The following is a 22,716-nucleotide window of genomic DNA, read 5'->3' as shown; positions in this document are numbered from 1 at the left end:
CGAGTTAACCAGAAATTTTAATACCATAGACCTTAACAGTTAAATAAGGGCGAAAGTCTTTAGAATTAGGATTAAATATCGCCTCCCTGCAGGATTCAGATCCCAGAGAGACTAAGCAATCTAGTTTTTTGAATTAGAATGAGGATTACAATTTGGGCAAAGAGGAGTCTTTACCCCTTTCTTACCACACTTAAAACAAACTACTTCCTTAGATGCATTACACCGATTTGTGGAATGATTCGTTCCACCACAGCGAAAGCAAGTCGAAGAACGATTAACAGAAGCGACAGGAATGTTTTTAGAAAAATCCCTAGAGGATTTAGGTTTGCATTTAAAGTTGAAATCCGGAGCTACGGAATTTTTAGAGAAGTTTGGTTCTATAAAGTTGTCAATCCTATGTTTTGACAATTCCAAACGTTTACCTATCTGTTGTAATTGTTGGATGGTAGTGACATCAATCATCCGAATTTCCCTACTATATTCAGGACGAATATTCCGCACGATGATGTCGAGTTTATCGCTCTCAGAAAGCTCTTTACTCAAACGAGACATCATACCTAGTATGATAGACAAATATATGACCATGGATTCATCCTTTGCTTGTGTTCGCGAACGAATCTCTTCAAGAAGACGAAAGTCGTAGTCAGGTAAATCAAAATCTGATTTCAAAGCAGAAACCAGTTCACTATAGTTAGAAAAACGACATTTGTTGGCGCGGTACCAGCATAAAGCGGGACCATCCACCAAGTCAGTAAAACCCGTGTAAATATCATCAATAAGAATGTTCCGTGCCGAACACAGCTCCTCCAAACGAGCCAGGAAAGCGCGAACACAGGAATCACCCTTAAATTTCAAATTCAACGAGTTGAGGTTATATTTCTTTTCAGGAGAAATAATAGTTTTATATTTGTTAATACACGACGGACGGTTTAATTCATGCTCGGAATCTGAAGATGAATCGGAAGTGATATCATTATTGGCCAATGATAACAATAAAGAAGTTTTCAATTTTTCAAGGTCATCGGCCGGACGTTCTATGCGAGACAACCGCAAAAGCAAATACTGAGCACGGCCTAGAATACGCTGATGGGCCGAAGGAGATTTGTCAGGACTCGATAAACAAGAGATGATTTCATTTATTTTTGATGTTAAAGTTTTATGTTCATCATCAATATCACTCTCAAAACCCTGAGATGGTACAACTATACTGCCGCGACGGGCTTGTTTACAAGTTTGTCGAAATAATTTTCGTAATTGCTCAACAGTATTATCCCGGTCAACCTTTACGTTCCGAATAGAAAGTTCATGAATAAGTTCATCTTTCAACAAGAAGTTAATATTAGCATTGAATTCCGCCATTCTGAGTAAACAAAGTAAGAACAGTATACCAGATAAGTGAAAAAAGAAATATGGTTATGACACTAATGTATGTGAATACAGTTATAGTACTCTAAGTACTAACAAAATGTAATGAAGAAAAAAAAAAATATAAGTAACACCCCTATAGAGTACTTATCTACATGCTACTATGGTCCTATGTATCAAATTTATGAATACTATGTTCCTATGTAACCACTGTCAAATAAAATAAGATAAAAACCCACAGATTATTACTATGTCTATGTGAGAACTTCTATGTGCTCTGAGTCACTATGTTTATAATCATATAAATTACTAGAAAAAGGAATTGTGTTACTATAGTCCTATGTGATATTAAAAGTATATGACTATGGCCCTATGTAAACTAACTCAGCTCAAAATAAGAAAAAGAAATCTGAGAGATACTATGGTCCTGTCAATAAAATTATCACTATGTCCCTATGCAACAACAACTGGAGATATGCTAAATTTCAAGTTTACATACCTACTTATAAATAGAAAAGTAAAGTCATAAATGTGTAACTATTAAAAGAAAACACACCCTATTTGCTATAAAGTTACACCATGTGCTTATAACTAGGTTATGTTACAAAGAACAAAGAAAGTGAAATACCTACTAATTTCCAACCCTGCTTTTCTGAGCCAAACGTTGGGCGCTTACTGTAAGACAGTTAATGTTGGGGGGTGAGTTGCCCCTATGGATGTTGTCTTATAATGAGATATTAGTTTCCCAGGGCGTGGAAATAGGCACCTAACTCAGAGAATAGGGGGAGAATAAGATTAAAATGTTGGGCGCCGTATAGAAGATCCCCTCCTATTACAAACAAAGCCAAGGTGTTGGAAATAATAAAGATTTCACTTTTAACAAAGGTATAATTGGTTCAGTAATTTCACATTAAAAACAATATAAAGTCAGTCGGTTACAATACATCCTAATGTAAATTAAGAAATAAATCTATTACTATAACATGGTGTCTTAACTTAGTATTATTCCTAAACAACTAGGTTTTATCCCTCTGAGGATAAGTAAAGTGTCAGGACGGCAGGTCCTGACAAAAGGCATGGAGTATGTATTGAGGATAAATACTCCATGTATTAGTTGAATAACACATTGAGAGAATGGCACTATCCATAATAAGTTAAATCAATCATGAAGAAGAGATATCTAGATGGTATCCAGAGATTTTAACACCAAACTGGAATTATGTACATTAATGACCGCAGCAGGAACTGACCCTGACGGTAAAAGTAGATAATGAACACAAATGGTAGTCATGGCTGGGGAGCTAGACCCTGAAGGAAGACCTTGAAGTTGATTTTTGAAGTTAGTCTTTACAGTTGATCATTCTAGTAGAACTTTAACACTGGACTCTGCCGGTGGACTTTGACCCCTGTAACAAAATGACATGTTACAGCTCTGTCAACCCCGTTACGACGCGGAATTAAAGGTAAAAACACTCACCACATCACGTGGGACGATATTATAACAGCATTCCCCCTAGTCGATGGACTAAACCATTGTTTTTATACTGAAAGAAAGAACGTGAGGTTAGGTCATTGTCATGAACATATGTAGCTCATAATTACCAACGTTCCACGATAATAACCATCAAAACACTCACCAGAAGACTTCACCATCCTTTCATCATGATATATGTGGCTTATACACCACTTTAAAGAAATAATCGCGACGGGACTAAATTGCCATCGTCATCGCGTAAACGAAATGTCAAACGAACATAACTTTTTCCCGGCGCGTAGGCACACACCTGTATGCCATACAGCCAAGTGGGAAGTGTAAAAAAAACGTGTTACAGACCAGAGATTGTAAAGTCTTTGTTACTCCCAATTGGTATGTACTCGGAAGAAGCCCTAGAGTCTCGGAATAAGGACTTTCGGAAATTACGACAGTATAACACTGGCAAGTTCAACAGAGAAACTACAATGAGAGATTTGTTCAACGGTCTTCTTGTATCATCAGACCCTGTGATATCATCCCTGTCACATTGTATTGGTACCAGGTCGTTCAAAGAACCGTTAAATAATGAAGTTCTGCAGTTACTAGATGAGCCCGATTTATCCGTTTTATGTGACGATGAAGACGATATGTAGGTTTTTTCTGTTACTAATGGTTGATAATGTATATTTTTTAACATTTTGACAAATATAAATAATAAAAATAATGAAATGAGGATTTAAATTAATACCTATATTAAAGTGAGAATCTCCTCTTTTTGAAGTCGGTTAAAAATATAAGTGTACTTTGTATTGGTTAGATTAACCATTAAAGTCTACATATTAGTCAAGAAAAGTCAAGTATATGCATTGCCAATCCAGATATAATTTTTTTTCGACGACGCGATTTATTAATTCCTAGATAATTCAAATCGGCCACTGTGGGCCGTATCAAGTGACGCAGGCAAGAAGCTACTATGGCGAACACCTAAAAGAAAACGGAACGTTTTTCATTGAAGTGTATGAAGATGTTGAAGTTGACTATAATTTAAATCAATACAACATAGTAGTTTGTGATCCTTGGCTGACAAGAGCACCCGAGGCACCAGAGCAACAGAATTTATTTTGTATATATCTTGCTAAATAATAGTTTGAAAAACAGAAATAAACTTGTCGGTCACTATTGCAGCTGTATAGTTGGAAAACGGATACTCGGGTGCTGTGCTCATGTCATGTGCATAGTTTGGTATATGGGATGGGCTCGACACCAAGAAATTCAACCCCCTGCTGCCTTTTTAGATCAAGTTATTATTTCTGATGAAGAAGAAGATTGATTATTCAAGAAGACTGATATTCATTATCCTAATAGGTACGAATTTGTATAAAAAAAGCCTATTTGTTATAACTATATACACTGTATGTATTCAATAACAATTAGTATTGATTTCATTTTTAAGCAAAATATAAATAACTATATGACTACTTTTACGATGTTTTATTTCATACTTATAAAAACACAACTAAGAAAATCGATGAATAATTGAACAATGTGTTCATGTAATATGATTGTTATGAACTAAAAAGCTTAAGGTCCCGTTGCATTGAAGGCACACACCCCATTGGTGTGTCTATACGAACTAGGTATGTTCCATACACTGCTGTAAAGTAGTCCTAAAAGCAAATTTTCACACCCCACCTGCTTTCACTGTGATTAGACATTTAAGCTGCCTTTCATAGAATAAACATAAAAACTCAAAAAGTGTGAAATTGTTAGACAATCATAGCAAATAACTTTGAGCGTGATTACCACGAGAATAAGTCATGAGCTGTACATGTCACGACTCGTTTCTGGATTTCTTTTAAGTTACACATAAAAGTAAGTTATAGATATTTATTTTATCTATTTTCTATTTATTTATTTTTCAATAAAGTAAATATGTGGTATATTAAACACTAATATTCCATGCATAATCACTTAGTCACTATATTCCAATTGCATATAAAAGTAAAATCGATTTGTTCATACAACACTTTTCGGAACTTTCAAGCTAAATATCTTGAAAACGTGACGCTTTAGAGCATAGGTTCATTAAAGCTTTTTTGTGCAGAAAAGTGCCCCTTATCGATATGCACAGGTTTCATCATGCGCCGCAGTTTTAAAAAATCCGCTAGGTGGCGCCACCAGGCTATGCCAGCCTCCATAGTGAAATGTTCAATGCCCTTTAGAAGGTTACGGTATTGTGACTAATATATATGACTATTACGGCGTACATAACTTATACAATTAAGGCTAAGTATTTAAAAATAAAGTAAATGTAAAATTACACAGCAAACTTAAAAATTTTAAATTAGAAAAATATTAGGTAAATATAAGTATAAACACTTGTCTGAAATCACAATTTTATAAGGAATGTATGTATGTAAATTTTAACTTAAACAGTACAGTTAAAACCACCGTAATTATTTTTTAAAGTGGCGCAAATCTTCGGAGACTATTACTTCGATGGCTACACTGTCTAAGGTACATTCCTCAAAAACAATATTGATAGGCCGATATTATTTAGTTTGCCATCAACACAATAAGAAGGATCGTTTCATACACGCACCCCGGTAAATACAAGCAAACCCGCTAATATGTACATATTTTGTAATGTGCAAATTAAGTCCTTTCATCTGATACCCAACACCTTTTTTTTTGACGTAGCTTATTGTAGATTTTCCGCAGATGGCATTAATTACTTGGCCGGAAAAATGGGGAGCCCTGAAGGCTCTCTACTCAACACCATACCCACAAATACCAATGGAAGAAAAAAATATATTCGTCTTCATTCGCAAAGAATGAAATTTTACCCTGGTAAGTTTTCTACGGAACCTCTAGGTTTCGCGCGATACTTATCGTTATTTTAATATAACCGGTTTGTTCTTCTATCGTGTGGGTTACGAGGTGGATTACCAACCTCATCAACCACTAACCAACTTTTTTTTCTCGAGGGGAAATACCTACCGCATACCCTCCCGCTGTTCTTATCACCGCCGTTATGCCAAGCTACGGAGACGCTTTCGCATTCCTCCACGGCTTGGCGACAATTGCCCATAGACCATCTCGTGGGGGGGGCACTTTCGTTATAGAATAATAATAAAAAAGTTTATTTAGGTTAAACCTACAACACACATATACCTTTACAACATTAAAATATACACACATTAATATTTAGTTGAAAAACATAAAGGTATATGGGTGCCGCAGGTCACCAAAAAAGGCCAGGGTTCAGTGAAAATTTACCCAGAGGGCAACACTGATTTTCAACCCACGTCGATCGGTGAAACGCGAGTACCCGCACAATAAATTAAAAAGTAAATAAACAGTACAAATAAAACGACTTAGCGTTACACATGGAAGATAGAATTAAAACAATAAAAGAAGGAACTATACCTAAGTGAGTGGCGAAAGCAGTGTGTAGCTATGGTGCCATAGAGTGGATTACCAATCTCATCAACCACCAAACCCCTCGACCAACCTCATCTACCGGCTGAGACGTCCATCTAGTAAGTCATCATTCAACATACCATCACAAAATTACAATAAGTAATTCAAATAACACTTAACAAACATTTAGCCTACTTTTCCTTATACGAAGTCGATGTAGTTGTGTGACAAGCACGACATATTCCATCAAGGAGAACGCTGGCAACACAGGACGACATAATAATATGACTAACGTTTTACCTCGCCGCGGGCCAACGGGGAAGCTCACGTTATATTAAAACCCTTTGCAACATAATAATGGGATATGTTGAATTTTCTTTGTTATATTTTTACCTCTTTTTTGTTTACTATTATCTACTTGGCCTGAGAAATGGGGAGCGGAGAGGGCACTCACTCGGTATAAAATTCAAGCCTAAGGGTGCAGCTAATTAAGCGGCTTCGGCTCAGGGCGTCGTCTTAGATGTTTATTTTGAGACATTCGCCCTTGGTAGGGGGATAGCGATAAGCGCTGGAAGAGGGAAAACGTCGACCATGATGGCAGAATCGGTATCGTGTAGCGTTTTTTGTCGCGAGCTGATTGGCCGCCTCTATGGCTAAAGACAGCCAGCGCGCGATCCACTTTAAAAAGTAAGAACTAACTAAAACAAGAACTAAAGAAAGAACTACAGAAAGAACTAGAGGGGGCAAGGCCGGCGCGCGTTACGAATTGGTGCAGGGCAGAAAGATACCATTCTATGTTCTATTCTAATTCTAATTTATAAATAAGAAACTGTTCTAATTTTCGTAGCATCTGCGGTGTTGGGTGATAGAGTGAGAAACAGTATGATAAGACAGAGATGTGGTATAAAAGACGATATAGTGACTAAGATTGAGAAGGGAATGTTAAATTGGTTTGGACACGTAAAGCGGATGAAGGATTGCGAAAGCGGTATATAAAGCGAAAGTTGATGGTAGGGCTGGCATAGAAGACCTAGAAGGACTTAGGTACATTCACCAAATTGGAGATATCCTTAGAAAAGGTTTAGTACGATCTACTCTGAACCGGCGTGCGTGTATGAAGCGATTGATGAATTTGGAGGTAGCAAGAGAAGTCTGACAGGATTGATGCAAATGGAATTGCAAAGTCTCTGCTTACCCTGGTGGGAAATAGGCTTGAGTTTATGTATGTGTATGTATGTATGTCTATTCTAATTATTATATATTCTATGGCTCTGGCCAAAGCGAAACGTCGCGTTGTAAAACCGAAATCTGTGATATTCTCATATACTTTTCTGTTGTAAATCATGTTGCATGGAACATAAAGCCTTAGTCGACTTTTACAGTTTGCCGGATGATATGTAGTCTGCAAAAGACGACTGAAAGCGTTTTATGCTATCTCTTTTCTCTCAGAGCTTCTATGCTGGAGTGAGAGCGAATAAAAATGACAGAACACATTCAGCTGCTTATCTCTCCGGGAATGGCATTAAATCCGACAGAGGGATTGTGTCCTTTGAAACATGATGGACATTGTTATGGGTGATAAGAACCCTTGTCACTGCAGTGTCTTACCAAGAAAACAACTTTACAATGCATTGTGGTTTACACCATATGACAAAAATCAGATATGCAACTTTGTAATTGGTCACTCTAATGGCTCCTTAGATGAAGCATCCACACTTAACGAAAACATAACATTATAATCTATTGTAATCTGTTCAATCCGAAAGTTTCGGGATCTCGTCTAGGTCATAAAAAAATGTAAAGTTAGGATGGCTGAAAACGATGAAAACTGCTTGTTTGCAATAGTGAGGTGAATTAAAACAAAATATTTTTTGAAAGAAAACAAAAACCTTTTCTTCAATATTACTAACTAAATAATTAAGTTTTGTTTGGAAGTCAGCATAATCAAAACAAAAAGTATAACTCAAGGAGATTCGCGCGATTCCGTAAATATCGAATGGGTTCTTGTCATATTATGCTTCGGGATTGATCCCGAAAAATTTAACGAGATCTCTCGAGATCGGGTTGTTGGCGTGCACGGACGTGCTGTCCGTGAGCTAATACTGAGCTGATAGCACTGCCTCCACCATTTACTAAGCATATATATATTTATTGTTCAACACAATTACGCATACACTAAGGTCACCAAGGTAGACCAAAAACACAAAGGTAGGCTCTGTGGTCCAGTGGTTGAGCGTTGGGCTCACAATCCGAAAGCCCCGGGTTTGAATCCCGGTGGGGAAATATCACAAAACTTTCACTTTGTGATATCTATTTTAGTTAGGACATTACAGGCTGATCAACTGATTGTCCGAAGGCACGTTAAGCCATTGGTCCCGGTTACTACTTACTTATGAAAGTATGTAGTCGTTACAGGAGCCATGTCAGAGGCCTTTGGCGGCTCAATAATAATTCTGACACCGGGGTTGATGAGATTAGTAATCCACCTCATAACCACACGATAAGAAGAAGAAGACCTTAACGTCACCTTGCCAAATGACGTAGATTCAAAGAATGTAAAATTGACCTTCAACAAGTTAATCCATGATAAATTACGTTGAATAATTAATGATTCTGATTTCTTTAAAAGGGGTTTTTAACGGCTCGATAGTAACCCTGAGTACAAACATAAGATCACGCCTATTTTCCATCGTATCACCAGTAACTGCAAGTTGTCTTTGTTCTAACTTTAGGGGTTGGGCGTGAGTAGATGTATAAATGTTTCCTCTCAGACCAACAGGCAAGTGTATTTGCTTCATAATACGACCTCACACACTTGAGCTGTGTAAGAGGACAACCATATAGATATTTGTGTTTACCAAGAATGATAAATGGGCGTGCTTGCCGGAAATCCCGTTTGATGCCGCGTACCTTATCACTGTCATCCGTACTGTGATGTATACACGTACAGTTTGACGTATAGACGTATATTATGACGTCAAGCGTACGATTTTGCCGATGCGACGATACTTCAGGTTACTTAAAGCCGCGATTCCACTTAGCAACATTTTGTGCGCGACATGTTGCACAACATGTTGAAAGTTTTGTTTAACGACGTTTTCTCTTTACACATCTACTACACGTCTGTCGTTGACGACTTGTGTTGTTGCGCGTTACGTCTCCACTCGACAACAATTGGTGCTCAACTAACGATGCTCACTAAATAAACATCAAGCCGCGGGACGTGTTACGTTTCAGCTGGCAACATTGCGCATTGTTTTACGTGTGTGTGCGTGTGCGTGTGCGCGCGCGTGCGTGTGTGTGTGTGTACATGTTGAGCGTTACGTGCGTGTTGCACGTTTTGTTTATTCTATTTAACTTATTTATGAATTTTAATCAAGAGGCACTCGCTTCTGTAAAAAAAAACCGGACCTGTCAAATAGTGTATTTCATTTTAATTTTATTTTAGTTTATTTTCATTGTATATTATATCATTTAATTGTCATTTCATTTTGTTTTTCTTTTATTTTTATTTTTACTGTATTGTGTCAAAAGTATTGTATATGAGCCTTCATCATCATCATGATATGAGCCTTATGTTGCTTGAAATAAATGTATTTTATTTTTATTTATTTAAATCTTCAGGGTAGGCGGACCCTGTAAAAACGGATTTAGGGAGATGATGCATTTTAATCAAGAAAAACATAATAATAAATCCGACTTTTTATCACGTTTTTCTATGACGTTACAGAGAGCCACACAAATTTCCATAGTAATTTCGTGTTTAGACGTTCAGTAAAAAGTAACTGATTTGACTAATTGGAAACTAGCCTATGGCATATGGTCTTGAAAAAGCTCGCTAGCAATAAGCGGATCTAAGTTCCTAATAGTCTCCTACCCATTACCGGTAAGTAGTAAGCAGTGTTTAACAGGGCATAATTCTTATCAGCACTGCACTCAACTTGCAGTTAATGTGTGAGACAATTTCAGCGTCGTAAAACCCACCATAGCTGTTTACGGGTGCCCTGTTTATCGCAGTAGTGCCACAGAATCGATATAAGCAGAGGGGTCACTGCATAGCTGGCAAAGAGTGGATGTATATCGTTGCCATAAATCTAGGAAAAACCTCCTAAGCGCCATATCGAAATACACATTCTACATACTATTATGATTTCCATTATGGCATTAACTACTTCTTAGACTCTCGCCCGGTACAAAATTTAAAACAGCAGACCTGAAGGTGAATGGCTGGTCCCGAACCTCGGCTCAGGGCGTCGTCTGAGAGAATTATATTTGATAGAATTAATCGACTCTAGTGGGCCGATAGCGACAACCGCTGAATAAGGGGAAAAAACGCACTTCCAGAGGTGCGAAAAATCAAACAAAACTTTAACTCCTTTGTCATCAACACTAATTTAAAAGCTGCGTTGTCCGCTTGTCCACTCCTTTATAATAAATATATTTTCCAAAACATTAAAAAATCTAATAATCCATTTTCACAAACAATATAATTGTACCTACCTAACTGCCTGTCTGCGTCTGCGACTCTTTGACCATTTGCAGCGCTGACGTCGCATGCATTTCGCCATTTGTTGAATTAAATCGTTCGTGGCCTTTGTTTAAATGGTCGGGAATTTATCGTGTGGTCATTTCTCACCGCATCTGAAGGCATTATGCACATAGGTCAAAGGATATGTTAGCTTTCGTTTGTAAAATCTGATATAAAGAATAGAGGGGCAATGGCCCCGATTCCTGCACCTAATTTTACTTTAAGTTATACCTGTCATTTTCTTATCCGCCGAAAAGGAAAGGGACGGATGATTGACAGCTCTTAACTTTAGGAAGAATGAGTAAATGAATTAATATCCCGGGTGAATCAAAAAGGTATCTCGCTGGTATGCAAACCGTTTGACGTGTGCTGTCAACATAATAGGCTAGTTTCCAACTAGTCAAATCAGTTACTTTTTACTAAACGTCAAAACACGAAATTACTATGGAATTTGTATGAAAAAGCACTCTGTGACGTCATAGAAAAACGTGACAAAATGTCGGACTTATAATTACGTTTTTCTTGATTAAAATTCATAAATAAGTTTTATAGAAAAAAGAAAATGTTTTTCGTTAGTTTTAGATGTGTCTTTATTTAGTAATCAGAATTTCATAATTTATCTTGAACCTAGTACACGACCCAATTCTGTCGGTTTATTGGCCAATGTAAAATTTTTAGACGGTTGTTTTAGATTTGTGCTTAAAATTGACGTGACCATAAATTTTATGTTTGTCGATTACCCGTCCCTTTCCTATTCGGCGGATAATAAAATGACAGATATAACTTAAAATAAAATTAGGTGGTGTTTACAGGAATTAGCACCAATATTTCTTTTCGACATTTGTTGGCATTACGCAAGTAAAAGTAAGTACTTTTATGTGCGCAGATGTCAAATTGCAATATTTCTTTTTAGATCAATTGCTTCGATGTGGCCTTTTTAATCCCCCAGATCTTCAGATATAGTCTCGTTCAGTGATTCAGGGATGTTCAGGGACCATCCGAATGAACTCGGGCCACAACCTATTTGGCGGTAATAAATATTATTATTACTGGAGTTCTGTTCTACGAATAAAAAGTAGGAACATATTTAATCTAATATTTTTTGACGTGACTTATTGGCGTTTTGCCTCAAATGGCATTGACTACTTGGCCGGACATATGGGGAACGCTGAGGGCTCTCACGCGGTACAAAATTTAAGACAACAGACCTGAGGGTGCCCAGTTAGGCGCAAAAGCGTGAAAGTGCATCTGTGTCTGATGGTTTGTCCGTCTTTCACGGCGAAATGGAGAGTGACATAGGCTGATTTTTGTCTCTTTTTAACCCCCTAAGTTTGTATGGAGCATTCGAAAGGAGGAGTAGAAAGCTAAAAAATGGTATGCGGACTATTTTTGACTCACAAAACAATCGTTTTTTTTTTTTTAATCTTGAAAAAGTGGGTAAAATTGTATATGTGACTTTTCGCAGTCAAGGTAGGAAGCTAAAAATTGGTATATTATTAGAAAAGGAACCGTGTTATCTCGAATTTAACGCGTGCGAAGGCGCGGGCAAAAGCTTGTGTCAAAATAAATGTTCCCGCGTCCAAAATGCTCGCGGTACCTGCCGCCTCTGTGACGCGTCCGTTTTTTAAAAAGCTTTTTTCTCGAAAATTCCCTGGAAGTCGTAAAGGGCCTCTCATTTCAGAAGTTACTCCTTCAGGCTAGTGGGTGAACTCATTCCGTATGTATATTTTACGTGTTATCTAAGTGCGGGAAGTCTTGTAAAGTAGTAAGGAAAACGATGTTTGCCTATTTGTACCCAGTGGGTTGGGGTTTTATTTTCACCATCGTCTATCAACCCGCAGTATCGCACATCGCATCGCGTTTTATTAACCGACTTCTAGGAAAAAGGGGTTCAACTTGGCTAAGGCTCTCGGATTGTTGGTGATGAGGTTATTGGGCTGTTCCTTTTGGGGATGATACCAGTTGAGGATATAACAATTGGGACAATGTGCTATTAGTATTTGTCTGTCTGGATTGATTCCATCTCTGTTCGATCTGGGCAGTACCTTTAAGTGATCACAGGTCTATACCAAGTGGTCATTCGTTTGATAAATTGGATTAAGTTATTTTCGGACTATTCGGCATGTGTAATTATTAATAATTTTGACGTTCAATGATGGTCCCAACATCAGATAACATTAATAATAATAATATGAAAATAATTCAGAATCAGAATCATTTATTCAACGTAATTACCATGGATAAACTTGTTGACGGGCAATTCAACATTTTTGAATCTACGTCATTTCGCAAGGTGTTGTGGCTGAGGAGAAGAAATGACAAGAAAATTGAACAGCAACACATCTTTAAATCAATTTAGTATACATTACAAGTTATTCAATAACTAGAGAAACACAATTAATACCAGGTATTTTTATCATTTAGGTAATCATTAATCTTATAATAAGCTTTTTTACACAAAGTAAGCTTCACATGAGCTATGAGTTTATTTTATGACAAATTCAAAATGCTGTCCGGTATTTTTTTGTACAAATGTATACATAACCCCAAAAAGATGAATTGAATTTACTTAAAAATCAATTTGTTTTAAATTTAAAATGTTTCATTTTACATTTATTATTCAGTGGGTATTTTTGGAATAAACATACATACATACATACAGAAACTCACGCCTGTTTCCCACCGGGGTAATCAGAAATTATGGAATTCCATTTGCTTCGGTTCTGACACACTTCTCTTGCTTCCTTCACATTCATCAATCGTTTCACGCACGCCCGTTTAGAGTTAATCGTACTAAACTGTTTCTAAAGTTCTCTAATTAGGTCAATGTATGTCCTTCTCGAGGAGCTCGGTGGCGCAGCGGTAAACGCACGACGAAACGGTCTGCGATTGTTGAAGTTAAGCAAATTTCGCAAAGGCCGGTCATAGGATGGGTGACCACAAAAGAAAAAGTTTTCATCTCGAGCTCCTCCGTGCTTCGGAAGGCACGTTAAGCCGTTGGTCTCGGCTGCATTAGCAGTCGTTAATAACCACCAATCCGCACTGGGCCCGCGTGGTGGTTTAAGGCCCGATCTCCCTATCCATCCATAGGGAAGGCCCGTGCCCCAGCAGTGGGGACGTTAATGGGCTGGTGATGATGATGTCCTTCTCGGTCTTCCTCTGCTAGGGTTACCATCAACCTTCGCTTTATATACCGCTTACCGTTTTGGAATAAACGGAAAAATATACGCAATGGTACGGCACCCATTCTCGCTCGCGGCCCTTTGTCGTAAAAATAGAATACTACATGAACGTAATAGTTGCGTCTCGGTAATCCTGAGAGAGCAGTCGGTGCTCACTACATCCATCTTTGTGGATGACGGTGTAGTAGGCCAGGCGATGAAGGGCATAAAATGGCTTAGGAGTAAGAGCGATTTAATCCCCAGTTTTTGCAGACACGATATTGAGTGTAATAATAATAATAAATAAATTGTCTATTTTCAAAAGATGTACAGCTTACTTAACATACACATTTACAACTTTACATGGTTTTACATTGTTTCTAAAATATAATAAACCATCGTATCCTAAGCTAAGTTCTTACTTGAGACTTGTGTTATAAGATACGAAGATTCTCCGTTACATGGGTAGGTGATACAACCGCCAATATACATGGGTTTTAAGTATTATTTGTGTGGAATGCCGTACAGTGTGAGTGCACGCTGCTGCACTGCCGTGTACATATATGTGTCCTGCTTGGTGTGTGTGTGTGTGTGTGTGTGTGCGCGTGCGTGCGTGCGTGCGTGCGTGCGTGCGTGCGTCTGTCTGAGAGGGAATATATGACAGTGCAACTCTGTGATAGCCTGAGGTTATAAAAAAAAAACAGTAGCTGAGCTGAGTATGGAGTATCCTCATAAAGTTTCTTCATAATGTTCTTCATATTGTTACGTTATGGCGTTATAGGGGCTCAATAATCAGAATCAGAATCATTTATTCAACGCAATTATCATGGATAAAATTGGTCAATGTAACATTTTTGAATTTACGTCATTTCGCAAGGTGTTATGGCTGAGGAAAAGAAATGACAAGAAACTGTAACAGCAACACATCTTTTAAACCAATGAGGGTATACTAACCCTGACACCAGGGTTGATAGAGTTGGTGACCTAACAACCCACACAATAGAAGAAGAAGATATTGATAAGTAAACATACTCTCAAACATAAAAGTCCTGTATACGTTCCACTGACCGGAAGGAATATGGAGCATACTCCACCACGCTGCTCCAGTGCGGGTTGGTGGAGGCGTTCTGTTCGTGTTACCTATTTACCTCTAATATTATTTTAAATTTTCTTTTTTTTTATATGGCCGTACAGGGACGTTGCGTTTGAATGTGGACGTACATTTGCCAGTCAACCTCCCAGCCTACCACGCTGCGGATGGAAGTTATAAACGTGATATATGTATGAGAGTTGTGCCGCACCTCGGTCACTCAGCGCGTGCCAACATACGTAGGTATATAAATGTTTTATGCATAGAAATAGAAACACGTTCATCTGCAAAGATCACAATAAAAAACTGCCCCTGTGACGAGGTAGTTCTTGCAGCTACTTTCCCTTAGCTATGCAGATTGTGAGAAGCTGCAGTAGTTTAGGCGGATAAGACGTCCGATAAAAAATATAAGTATTCGTGTCTTCTTCTATCGTGCGGGTTGTAAGGCGAATTACCAACCTCATCAACAATGGTGTCAGGGTTATTATTGAGCCGCCAAAGGCCCCTGACATGGCTCATGTAACGACTACTTACTTACATCAGTAAGTAGTAACCTGGACCAACGGCTGCGTGCCTTCCGAAGCACGGATCATCTTGCTTTTTGGACAATCAGGTGATCAGCCTGAAATGTCCTAACCAAACTAGGGATCACAAAGTGATTTTTGTGATATGTCCCCACCGGGTTTCGAACCCGGGACCTCCGGATCGTGAGCCCAACGCTCAACCACTCAGTATTCGTGTAAAATAGACGATTCAAAGTGGAACTATTTTGCCTAATGAATAAAGATACTTCTGAGTTTTGAGTTTGACTCGCGCTTGATATCCTTATGGGGGAGGATGGAGAGATTCATAAGAAAACAACTTGCAGCAGGCGATTCTCATACGACGTGGATTTTCTAGCGAAACACCGCGTGGCAAAACTGCCTCCTTTATCAAGTGGCTGAGCGATAGGCTCACGATGGAGTTCTTGGGTTCGATTCCCGGATTCCCTTTATTCTCATGCACGCAAAATGTCACGTTTACAATATTTAAATCCAATTAAGGTAATTATCCAAAATCACTGTGAATGTAAATCCGAAATTGGCTTACACAAATGATTTTACACTAAATTTTCCGCTAACACAATAAAATAGTCACAATCAAATGTATTTCGGATTCGGGGTTAATTCGGACCGACTAATCTAAATTCATTTACGGACAATGTTGGCTTAAATATTTGAATAATTTGATTTCGCTCCGTCGTTTGTCCTGCTGGTCCTTAGGGAGGCCAATGTTAATTGTGATTCGATGGTTTTGGGTGGACCTTCGGTGGCGGATCAACGTATGCATAGGCTTTATAAGCACGTGCTTGAGGCTTCTGAGTTCCAGGGGCTTCGTGTTAAACGTTCTATGAAATAAAACTTTCTTGCTCGAAAAACGCTCCTACCTTCGACCGAAGGGTTCTTCCTGCATAATCTTTGTTTTAATTCTACTATACAGGTTATTTATTTGTTTACACACAATTACAACATCTATCGTGTGGCTTACGAGGTGGATTGCCAATATTATCAACCCTAGTGTCAGGGTTTTGAGCCGCCAAAGGGCCCTGACATGTCTCATGTAACGACTATGCTCGGACCCAACGGCTTAACGTTACAATGGGGTGATTAACCTGTATTGTCCTAACCAAACTAGGGATCACAAAGTCATTTTTTGCAATATGTCCCCACCGGGAATCGAACCCAGGACCTCCGGATCGTGAGCCCAACGCTCAACCACAGGACCACGGAGGTCGTTAGGGCGATGATATTCATAAAATATATTAAGACCCACCATCATACAATCCTTTAGAGATTCAACGAAAACACTCCCACAAACTTTGAAATCGTATAAATATTAATAGGCTTAATGGATGAATCTAAACTTGTATACGAAATGAACAAAACATATGAATAAATCATTCCATTTGAATCGTTTTGGGACTAATTACAATAAAAGGTGTGAACAAACTTCAGTTCACTATTAAAATTTGTTTGTCGTAAAATAGGTAATATTTACTTTGGGGAAATTTTGATTATAGTACCATTTACTTTCAGTCCGTCCCTAACCATGGCCAGGAATAAAAATCTTTGGATTCACCATGCTGCTTTTCATACAAATTAGTTATAGTACCTTTCCCTTAGCCAAGTTTTAAAAGATTATGACAATCAACAATGACAGTGATAAAATGTATGGGATTAACATAAGGTGACATATTAAGGTGTCATGTGAATCCCATCTATTTTAATCATCACCGTCGCAAGATGATTGGACACCTTCATAAGACACGACGAATTTATTAAAAACAGGAGCTACAAGGAAAAAGAGCTTACATGAAACAGATTGAAGAGAAGGCGAACCTCGTTTCTCATAAGGAAGTGAAGGTCTTTAAGAATGGAGAATGCTACACTGACAAGAGCGTGGCTCTTAAATTAGTGATGATTATCAACCCATACGTATAATGCCGCAGTCGGATGATACATTACGGCTAGACATTATCAAAAACAGGGCCGTTTGTCTTACGACGGGTCTATAATTAGCCTGACTGCAGGCGAAATGTGTTCGTCGCTTTACGTTCTTCATTATAGCTTGCCGTAGGGTATAGGGGTAGAGGGGTAGGAGACGACCCAGGAAAGTGTGGATGGAATGTGTGAGTTATGTCTGTGAATGGTGTGAGTATCGAGATGATGACTGAAAGAAATGAATGGAAGAGGATTGAGGATAACGGCAGGAGCATGATGATTACAGCTAGCAATAATGGGCAAATAGCCGCTTTGTGTAGTTTTAGTATCCACGGCAGAGTATACAACATATACTTACCAATACAACTTCGCTAATGGTCGCACTGAAAACCTTGATGTGTTCCTTGACTCAGTCAAATTTTAAGAAAAATGTCCTAAACTACGTAAGTTCATAATCATATCATTTATTGCGTTCCACATGGTAGGATGTTGGTAATATAAGGTACTTAAGTAACACATATGGACCCGGATTGGGCACTGCAATTTAAAGGAGAATTACAGCAATTTTTTTAGGCTTAAACTTAATAAATAAGAACAAGTATACATAATTTAGACATAAAACTAAAGTAAACAACTAATCATTAAAAAACTCCTGCAGAGTATAAAAACTTTTGTCTATTAGATACTGTTTTAAACTTTTTTTGAATTTATTTATTTCGGTGATGTCTTGCAACGCTTTTGGAATCTTATTATATATTTTAACAGACATAGCGAATGGACCTGAGAGAATAATTTACAATTTAGTGAAAGGTTGGGCTAGTCTGGTGTGAGGCCGTAGGTTTTGGGGGCGAGAGTAAAGCGGGAATAAATGTGGATTATTTTTGACAAATATACTGACTGATATAAAGATGTTAGAGTTTAAAATAGGGTCTGCAGCTTGTCAATGAATCAATGTTTACTATTATTCTAAGGCATTTTTTTGTAAAATAAATAACTTATCTATATTTGTGCTGTTTCCCCAGAGCACGATGCCATACTGGAGCCAGGCATTTTTAATTTCAGGCATTTCTAATCGTAAATTATTATGTAAAGTAAATTCATATTTCTTTAGTCCATATTTTATTCATATTTGTTTTATTAACTACTTAAATTACTAATTTGTAGGCTATGTACACCGTATGGTAAGAAAAGGTATGCTCAAAAGTGACAGCTAACATTTCAAGGTTACGTCAGACGTCATCCTACCCCCTCCGTTGCCCTTATGTGAAACATTAATTACCCACGACCAATGTTTTTAATTTGCTTTGCATGGCAATTTTGAACTTTTTACTAAAAGATTTAAGTACTTTTACTTTTGAGATTTTTTTTTATTTAGTTTTGTTGATTTTTATACATGTGACAAGCAATAGTAATTAAATACATCAATCAGTAATTCTCTTAAATTTCAATAATAAAATTTACGTTCTTGGAATGTTGGAAATACCAATTTAATGGTAACACAGTGATACCACTTACGTCATCAAACGGGTAGCAATGGCGGCTTTTCACAGGATTGAGCATACCTGGTATTTTTATACCATGCACACCATTACACATTAGTTGTTAATGTTTTATGTATATGTAAATAATATCTAAGTGTAAACACATTGGTAAAGGAGATCTCTGAGCTCAGCTACTGACTCATCACTGCGTTTGCGCGCCTTTAGTGCGCAGTTGGAGAGTCTCTCACAAGACTGCTCGTTATGACGCCTAGCGTTGGTCAAACTCAGATCCAACTCATATCCCAAGGTTACTGCATCGATAGACATACTTTCCAGGCATTTTTCCACCTCCATCCTAAAAGAGCAGAAATAAATCTTACATAAGCCTATATACTGCAGGGCACTGACCTCCCCTCAATCAACCAGAGGGGCTATGGACCATTCTCCACCACGCTGCTCTACTGCGGGTTGGTGGAGGTGTTTTACAGCTAATAGCCGAGACCAACGGCTTAACGTGCCCTCCGAAAATTCATCTTACTTTTTTGGACAATCAGGTGATTCAAGCCTGCAATATCCTTACGAAACAAATGACAATCTCACAAAATGATTTTAACAATGATCGGAAATCAAACAAGGACCTCCAAATCATTATGTTATCTATCAACGGTACTTGTCGCGCCTGTTTATCAATTTGCCTCACATGACATTTACTATCTGACCTACTTGTCGAAATAAAACAGAAGACAAAACTTACTTCTTCATAGTCTTATTATTCTCATCATTCCCTTCGTTGACCCTGGCGATGGTGTTCATGGTAGTTTGCATGTGCGTTCTCGTGATGGAGATCATCTCCTCAGCATATTTGCCCATCTTTGCTATAGCAGCTCTTGCGTCTTCAGTACACGCGAATATTTGTGACACGAAATTGCTGGCTGTCGTACGCGTGGCCCTGCGTTCTTCTGCGCAGAGTTCTGAAAGGGAATTCACTTGTTCTTAAAAGTTAAGATTGGTTATCAAACAACCCGATGGTTCCTTTGCAATAAAACCTGCATGCTGTCTTAGGACTGACTAGCCCCAGCCCAAGGGCTTTAAAAATTACAATAGAATATAAATTAAAAGGAAGTTTCACACAAAAACAAGTCACAAAATAACTATTATCTAAAAAAATTATATATTCGTCGAAATGATCATAAGGTGGTGGTTGGACGTCCTGAAATAAAAGGGTCTCACTCAGCACAAGTCGCGGCGTGACCAAGACGCTTGTATTATGGTGGACCCTGCTGAGTGTTTCATAAATAACAAAGCTTCTTCGGCTCTGTTCCTCACCTCACAAGTCCTTTTGTGGTTCCGGCTTTTGATTAATTCCCCCACAGGAATAGTACCGAAATATTCTCTATCCAAAATTAACGTATTAGGCATTTAAACCTTATGACCGGATATACCGCAGAATAAGATTTTTTTAAAAAGATATAACATTTTAAAAGAAAACCTGGAATCTGCAAGTCATCAGCTAATTGAATAAGTTCCTTGTAAATCTGCTGTTTCCTCTTGACAGCCTGGTTGACTTCTTCTTTGATCCTCCTCAGGATTTTGGTGGTGAACTGCTGGTATGAATTTTGGATGTTCCTGTGATACGTGTCCAGGAACGGGCCGATGACAGTGTCCATGTAACGTGATAATTCCCTGGAAGTTTAAAATAATGAAAAGCTTAATTCGATTTGTAACTTAAACGCCGAAGTCATAAACTAAGAATACGTAGATTACTCGATTAACAGAAGTAATCTCGCTTAGTTTAAAATATTTCAACAGCTATTTACATCCCTGGAGACATGCAGGGCAAGATTGGATGCAGACGACTCAAGACCTCCGGAAGTGGAGAAGGGGAGAGTAGCCTACATCCAAGGTCCACAATGATGATGATGATTTGTATCTACTTTACACAGCTTATTCTAGACTCCAAAGCCCAATGGCTTTAACTAAAGTAATCTCGCATAGTCTAAAATATTCCAACAGCTTTTTTCATCGCTAGACGGCTGGTGATATATGCAGGCCACGCTAGGAGCAGAGGACTCAAAACCCCCGGAAGTGGCGAAGAGGAGAGGAGCCTACTTCCAAAGAAGTTCCACAGTGATTCTAGACTCCAAAGCCCAGTAACTTTGGAGAGTATGCTCCATACCCCTTACCGTTATTTGAGGGAAGGCCTGTGCCCAGCAGTGGAAAGTATATAGGCTGTTTTTTTACGTTATATATAATATAAAGGAGTAAAAGGTATACCCATTTGCGAAGTGGGTCGCAATTTCCCTCCTGCTGGTGTAATTACTGGCACCCCACATAGTCTGCACCCTCAGGATATGTTTCTCCAACTCCACAGGCTGATGTTGCCACGGTGGAATCTCAAAGCACAGTCCGCCATCTTGTCTGAGGAAGTTGCTCCGATCCTGACCCAGATTATTGGAATTAAATTATCACTCAGTTAGTACTACTTACGGATGTGTACGTAATCGTTACATAATCCAAAGGTCTTTGGCTGCTCGATATTGACCCTTATTAGGTCACAGAATAAGGAATAATACTACGTATAGAACGGCAACTCTCCGCTTCTCACCAGCGGATGTGCTACGTTACCTCAACCCCCTCGGTCTTACTTTAATCTTCAATCGTATGGTGTCAGACGCCACACACACAGATGCGCGTGTACGATAATGCCAATGTGTAGTGTCTAGGTAAAACGAGGTGTTTTGTATGAAGTGTCGGGTGTGTGCTTAGGGCTGGTGACACGCGAGAGCTTCAGTAAGTGCACAATACTCGTCACCTTGTAGTGAATAACCGTAAGGGCCTTTTTGAAATGGTATGATTTTCTTCAACCAAATATCGATTTCTTTCAATTTATTTCATATCGGGTAAAAATAAAGACCATTTTTTTTACTTGGATTGAAACTAGACAACTAATGAAAGAAAAGAAAGAAATAAACTTTTATTACTCCCGGTCACCACAGACCTAGACAGACAGATACATTACATATAACACAGGACAGAAACCACACGGAAATTAATATATATTTTAAAAAAGAGAAAAGATTAGTGCAATAAAGAGTTTTTGTATTGTTTTGTATTAAAAATTATTAAAAAAAAGAAAAACGAAAATCATAACAAAATTTAATAAAAGTAAGCACTATTAAGCATATTATTCTTATTTATTTTTAGTAAGCAGTATTGCGTGGTTTTATTAACAAAAATCATAATCCGTTCCGTTATGCCGGCCAATTAGGGATACTATCGATAGGTAATCCATACTTTTTTTAAACTTTCGCTACCGATAATGTCCTAGCAATATGCAACACTATTGCATTCGCTTTAAGGCGTTTCTCACACGACACCCCGCACCGGCGTGGTTGCTTGGTTCCTCATTCAGACGCCTCAAAGAACCTCTCGTAAAATCCTTATTACACTAGGAGTCGCTTTTAATGCGACTATAACAAACTTCTTTCATTGAAGAAAACTCTTATCTAGTATGTTAAGATCTAACTTTACTGTTGAAAGTGTTTGGATTCATGGGAGTCTCTACTCTAAATAAAACTAAAGTTAAAACTAAACTCATTATAGTAAAAAAAGAGATAAAAATTTTTGCAGATCTGCTCATATAAAGTTCATAATTATTTTTTTTTAAAGTTCATAGTTATTTTATTTTTTATTTATATTTTTATTTATAATTTT

At 38.0% G+C, this 22,716-nt stretch overlaps 1 protein-coding gene across 1 annotated transcript; it reads right to left on the bottom strand.

Annotated features, from left to right (window-relative positions):
- Positions 1-19,152: 19,152 nt before the first annotated feature.
- LOC126375100 (uncharacterized) lies at positions 19,153-22,410 on the bottom strand. The gene is made up of 5 exons (XM_050021943.1): positions 22,387-22,410; positions 21,277-21,440; positions 20,492-20,685; positions 19,798-19,973; positions 19,153-19,395 (listed from the first exon to the last, which is right to left on the bottom strand). Exons 1-5 carry the CDS (start codon positions 22,408-22,410, stop codon positions 19,153-19,155), a joined length of 801 nt encoding a protein of 266 aa, XP_049877900.1.
- Between the last annotated feature and the right edge of the window lie 306 nt (positions 22,411-22,716).

The sequence above is a fragment of the Pectinophora gossypiella genome, chromosome 18 (assembly GCF_024362695.1).
Source record: "Pectinophora gossypiella chromosome 18, ilPecGoss1.1, whole genome shotgun sequence".
NCBI lineage: Eukaryota > Metazoa > Arthropoda > Insecta > Lepidoptera > Gelechiidae > Pectinophora > Pectinophora gossypiella.
The sequence above is the reverse complement of the archived record's forward strand: the minus strand, read 5'-3'. Positions and strand labels throughout refer to the sequence as shown.

Coding starts and splice junctions, on each gene's coding strand:
- LOC126375100 (XM_050021943.1), bottom strand. CDS start 22,410: ATGAGGAACCAAGCAACCACGCCG. Junction 20,686..21,276: donor GCGACCCACTTCGCAAATGG/GTATACCTTTTA, acceptor TTAAACTTCCAG/GGAATTATCACGTTACATGG. Junction 19,974..20,491: donor TGATGACTTGCAGATTCCAG/GTTTTCTTTTAA, acceptor ATTCCCTTTCAG/AACTCTGCGCAGAAGAACGC.